The 5,749-nt window shown below is 40.4% G+C and overlaps 1 protein-coding gene across 1 annotated transcript; it reads right to left on the reverse strand.

Moving 5' to 3' along the window:
- Positions 1–517: 517 nt before the first annotated feature.
- Positions 518–1,069, reverse strand: LOC147882314 (flowering-promoting factor 1-like). The gene has a single exon (XM_087401103.1). The coding sequence runs from the start codon at positions 886–888 to the stop codon at positions 544–546; it is 345 nt and encodes a 114-aa protein (XP_087257229.1). The 5' UTR covers positions 889–1,069; the 3' UTR covers positions 518–543.
- Between the last annotated feature and the right edge of the window lie 4,680 nt (positions 1,070–5,749).

Here is a 5,749-nt window from a genome sequence, read left to right on the forward strand (position 1 = left end):
AAATGTGCTTAGCTTACAATAACCAAGCAAAAGGTTTTCTTCTACTTAATTCCACCCAGCATTGCTTGCAATATCAAAGAAGGACTCAAACAAAAACTAATTTACCTCAATCATAAAATGGGAAGCCTAACATTTACTGTGCGCAGGAAGAGAGACTAGAGGGCATTTTCGCACAGTAGGGTAGAGAATAGCGAGGGAGTGTTCCTATAAGCATTTGACTTTTGTATATGGACTGGTGGATCGTTCTTAAAATGGTGCGACGTAAAGCAAGTGATAGACTTCTCAAGCCAAATACATCATTGAGACCTTTAAACCTCCATTTCTACTATGTAGAGCCACACACGCTGAGATTGCGAGAATAGCAGGGTATTATGCATTTCCAAAGGCACGTTTACAGTCCAACTATAAGTATAATTTGGATAATGAGGGTAACTTCTGCTACTGCAATCGAAACCTAGAAACTCATCTAGTTCCATGAACAGTGAGAAACAACATGGAAGGAAGAAAACTACCGCTGACTAAAACAGAAGCTCCACCAGTTGATCACTGGTCGCGGACCTCGAAATATTGCCGGTTCTTGATCACGATGTCGAACATGTGCACTGGCTTGAATCTCCTGAAATCTCTGGGCACCGTGATGAGGTGTGTGGAGTGGCCCTTGTGGAACTGGATGGTGCCGGGCTCCTCGTTGGGGTATCGCGACCATCCGATGGCCGTCAACTTCTGCTCGAGAAGAGCATAAGAAGAGATGATCTGGTTGGAGGGCAGGTAAACGAGGACTTTACCGCGCCTGCCTGGTTGAGACTCAAACTTGTCGATGTTGTCGGGGTTGGGATTGGGAACAAGGTGAGCGACGCCACGATGGTTGAAGACCCAGACACCTGCCATGCTTGGGGAGGGCGGAATTGGGAGGCTGTACTAAGCAAGGAAAAACCGGGAAGCTTTCTGGCAACAATCTAACATAGAGAGAGGGTAGCAAGGCAATGTAATGAGCTGCTGCGGTGTGGGGATGGAACTCTATGGAAAGCTTTCTCGCCAGAGACAACCTTGGAACTTACAGAGAGCTGAGGGTTGCAGACTACTCATAATGGCGGCTAAGGGCCAGCGCCTTTTATAACGAGCAAAACCTCAGATTATTCCTTAATCTCCATATATCTAGGGCGTTAACCTCGCATTTACATGGAGCGCAGGAGCGCTAGGACAGTGGCGTTTGCTGATGTTTCTCCTGCTTCAGCTTACCCATTTGTTGCGGTCTAAGGTCCTTTACACACAGAAGGCTGCCAGCTCGCTACTAGAGTGAGCTTGATGAACGAAAATCGGCAAAACGAAATCTCGCATCACACCCCCCGGGACATCATATTTGCCATGGTGGACTCCAGGTCCTGCTTGTGGGGCAGCTGCCCACGTTTGGGTGCTCAAGAGGAGAGCACAAGCTGGGAGGGGTTTCGATGCGCCGGGAGTCAACGCATCTGTGTACAGCTTGCTGTTTCGGCATACTGCCACGAAGGCAAGCTTGCGTTCCAAACCAGCCCACTATGACTCCTTTCAACTTTCTTTCCTTCTCCTTGGTGATTCTCTTATGATAATAGATGCTTCTCTTTCTGCCTTCCTTCTCATCAACTCTCGTCTTTTTCAGCTGTGCCGCGGCTGCTCTCCCTCCCTTGGGTCCTTCCTTTAACCTGTCGCCGCTGATGCGTCATGGTATTCCAGCCGTCCCATACTGAATCTGTTTGCTACACCTCCAATAGCCCACTGCTACATGCGTCGACGTCCTTCAATCGCACCTGTCGTTGGTTCTGTTTCCCCGGCGCATGACGAAGGATCGCCACAGTTATGCCCATCTCTACGTCCATCGCCTACTGGGCGGCGCCCCGTTACCTGAAATAATGTAGCGACCTTCCTTTATACGAACAACACGACTGCCACCCCTTTGCATAGTCATCTACCGCCACCCTCGCAACTCCGTATACCTTGCTCCTTCGACTGGAGTACCTGGATGTGTGGGAAGATAATGGATTTGAGATCGAATTATTCGATCTCTAGTCCACAGGGGAGGTTGCAAATTGTTATCATTTCGAATCGAAGAGAACCGATGAGCTGAATCAAGCGTCGCTGTTTTGAGATCGGTGCGAATTCTTTCAAGATGGCCATCGTTGGTCAAGACGGCATTGCGGTTCGTGGGCGGATGATTCGTTGCCGGGATCTTTCTTTGTTAGGGTGCTTGCCCATATTGTTGCTCCGGAAACGCATATATTCGCGAAAAAGTCAAACATTCTCTTGTAGCGGGAAACAATAAAGGCTTTGTTTTGAAATTCCCATTTACAAAGAATACGGAAGATTGCTTAGAGGCACCGCAACAATCACAAAAAAGAGCAACATAATTTAAACCAAATAAAATTTTCCGTGACCCAAACCTTAACATAACCCAATTATCCACGCTTTGGAGCCATCAAAGAAACCTTAGGGTTGCTTACATCAGCAAGAATCCAAAAAGACTCACATAATATAAAGAAACAAATCTATCTAATAACAAATGCGCTATGTGCTAGCACTAAATCCATTTCCTTCAATATGTGACATGACACAATTTTTCCAAAGGAAATAATTGTACTCAAGCATAGCCTAAGACTCCTTGCAATCTAGGTGATGTTCACTACTTATGTGCTTAGCTAGAGATCATACAATGCACGTTATCCACCCAAGAAAGTACATATAAAAGGACACTCAATGTAAAGAATCATATTCTTCTTGAATGGATAAAAAAGGGCACTTAAAGACCATTCTATCTCCCTCATTAATGATTTGGACCTCAAGGTTATGATGATATCTATGAGCATCATCTTTTGTTAAACATTTATTCTCCACTTCTTAAAGGCAATATATATAACTATAACTTTGTTTATAATGTTGGTGTGTCATAGTTCTAAAGAGAAGAAAACCTATTGTGTGCGATTTTGTTAAGAATATTATACATAAAAAGTAAAAAGCATATAAAACTTGTCATTTCAAAAAATAATAGTCCATCATACAAGAGTGAAACTCTTTTCAATGCCACCTCTATTGTATATGTGTATGTGTGTGGTATTTGAGATTAGAATGTGAAAGTGTCTCTCAAGGGGGTCACTAAATAATATATGTGACTCACGTGAGTTCAACATAAGGAAAATTTAAATTTCATTTTTTCTTACATTTTCGCAGACTGACGAGTGTTGTAAAAAGGATTTTGGAAAAACTTTATAGATTGAATAGGAAAAGGGTGCATTTTATTAATGAAAATTTCATAGATAAGGGGTTTAATAAATAGGCCTTGAGCGCACGTGATATATAGGGTTTATACATAGTGACCCCCCCGAGAAGTGTCTATTAAGTTTGATCTCAACTTTTACTTCTCTATAAATTAACAAGCTAGCAACCATCTATAGTATTTCAATCAAATAACCATTGGAACAATTGCAAATATTAGATGTTGTAATCCTTTTAAGGATCAGTAGATATCTAGGGAGAAGAAAAACATGCATTTGGAGGTGGACAACCAAGAGGATTTAGAAGGTGGAAAGTGGAAGGAGAGGAGACTAAAGACAAAAAAAGCCAAGTCACAAACATCAATTCAACATTTTCTTTCCAAATGGTGATGCTTGAGACATCAATGTGAAGTAAAAGGGAAATGCTAGCCTGGAGGGGCCATTTTCTAGAGACATTCATGGAGTTTGATTTACGCAATTGGTGCATTCTACGTAGGCCACTATCTTGTTTCCTAGTGGGTTCATGAATTGTTAATTTGTAGCTTTGTCCCATATATGCAAAACTAAAAAGTAAGGCTTTTTTTTGTAGCTATAAGTTTTTGTCTATATAGAACAAGCTCACTATGGTTTTTAAGGTTATGGATTTCCAATGTTCTTTCTCATACATTTAAATCAATATTTACAACTGAGATTCATAAGATGATTTTTTTATCATTAGGCATTTTCTCATTGTATTGTGATCCATTAAACATTGACAATCAAAATCTTTTTATTGGAATGATGGAGTTGAAATACAACTATATGACCAAAACACTTTGCTTTGACAGCTAGTCTTAAAGGGTATGAAATTGAATTGCATTGCTAATGCTCTGCATGAGATAGACACCTAAAAAGATTTCTCGCAAATTCCATGTTAAAGAAATGGAAAGAGTTTAGACATTGTTTAAGAGTCTAAACACTTGCTTTGATATGCCATATCCAAAGGCAAGAAATTGGAGTGAATTGCTAATGCTGTTAATGGGATAGACCTAAGAGAGATTCCTCCATATTCCATTGTCATTTCGCCTATGTTCCATGAGGTAAAGCCATGGAAAGAGTATAGACATTGTTTAAGTAGATTTACATCTAATACCCCCACTAACTATATTATTTTATTGTGTGCAACTATATGCTAACTAGAAAAATAAGCACAAAAGAAGACATTTATGACTCTCTCTTAGAGCTCATCATGGGAGACACCCACGAGTGAAATATTTGGAGAAGGTCAAGGATTTCCATAATGGCTTGGACAAGCATATATGTATATGCTATGCTATTCTATATTACTTGAGTTGAACCTACAAGTAAGAGATAATTCAACCTGGAACTTGTTAGTGGATCATCCCACCAAAAGCTCATATTTGGCCTTTGCAAACATGTTACAAAAGAAAATTTTAGCTACCACATGAGATGCATGCCACCCTACTTACATTTAGCATCATTGCGATATATTTTCATAAATAGATGGCTTATGCTTTAGATGCACCTAACCATAAATTCCATTGAGTAGTGCTCCTGTACCTTCCTCATCAAAGTATGGCATGTCTTTTTACCATGATCTTCTTAGAACCTTATAGAATTCTCTCTTGAAACTAATTCTTTCCACTTTGGACCCATTTCAGTGCCATGTGTCCATAAGTTGAATGTAGGCCTTTATCTTCCCCAAGTGTAGTCCATATTACAGCCTAGGCTTAGGATCTAGATTCCAATAATTTTAACTTGATGGCCATTACAAAAGAATTGGACCTTAGAAGAGGAACATTCTCTCAAAGACATGGCAAGATAAGATGAATAAATTTGAATATAACTCATAGAAGTTGGGATGTTACATGATTCTCCCTTTATTTAGACATCTCAAAGTCTAATGCTAATCTCTCCCATTTGTGCTCCTAGCTCGTCAATGGCATTTTTCAAGTGTAATCAGCCTTGCAAACCAAATTTCTCAACCAAACCTATATACCACATCTTAGCTTGAAACCCCCTTCCATCCATCGAGCTATCATGGAAATCCCAACAGAGGTGACAATAAGTAGGTTATAGCGTCATTGTTTGCTTGGGTGTAGCCATTTTTACTGACTAGGCTCAGGGACTATTTTGTATATGGGTGTCTTGCACGACCCATAACTTATGCATTGCTCAATGGAATTCAGCAAACTTTGTCTTGAAGTTGTAGTACACATTCCAAACTTGAACATGAGAGAAAAAAAATATGGGATAAGGATTTGGAACGAGAACATTAAAGCATTACAAGTGTTAAATTACATAGCGCAACGGAACAAATTAAACCTAACAAAGAATAGAGTACACAGCAAATTGGAGACGAACAAAATTTTCCTTCAATATTGATGTAGTACAGATGATGGCTCCGTCCACCCATGCGCTCCCACAATGGAGCTTAGATGGTGATCTACACATATACTAGGTGAAGAGATACTAGCTGGAAGATCTAATTTGATCTGATTTGATCT

The sequence above is a fragment of the Dipteris shenzhenensis genome, chromosome 29 (assembly GCF_047967505.1).
Source record: "Dipteris shenzhenensis isolate YYH24624 ecotype China chromosome 29, Dip_SZ_1.0, whole genome shotgun sequence".
NCBI classification, from domain to species: domain Eukaryota; kingdom Viridiplantae; phylum Streptophyta; class Polypodiopsida; order Gleicheniales; family Dipteridaceae; genus Dipteris; species Dipteris shenzhenensis.

What these genes read in the sequence shown, in the direction of transcription:
- LOC147882314 (XM_087401103.1), bottom strand. Translation starts at nt 888, where the DNA reads ATGGCAGGTGTCTGGGTCTTCAACCATCGTGGCGTCGCTCACCTTGTT.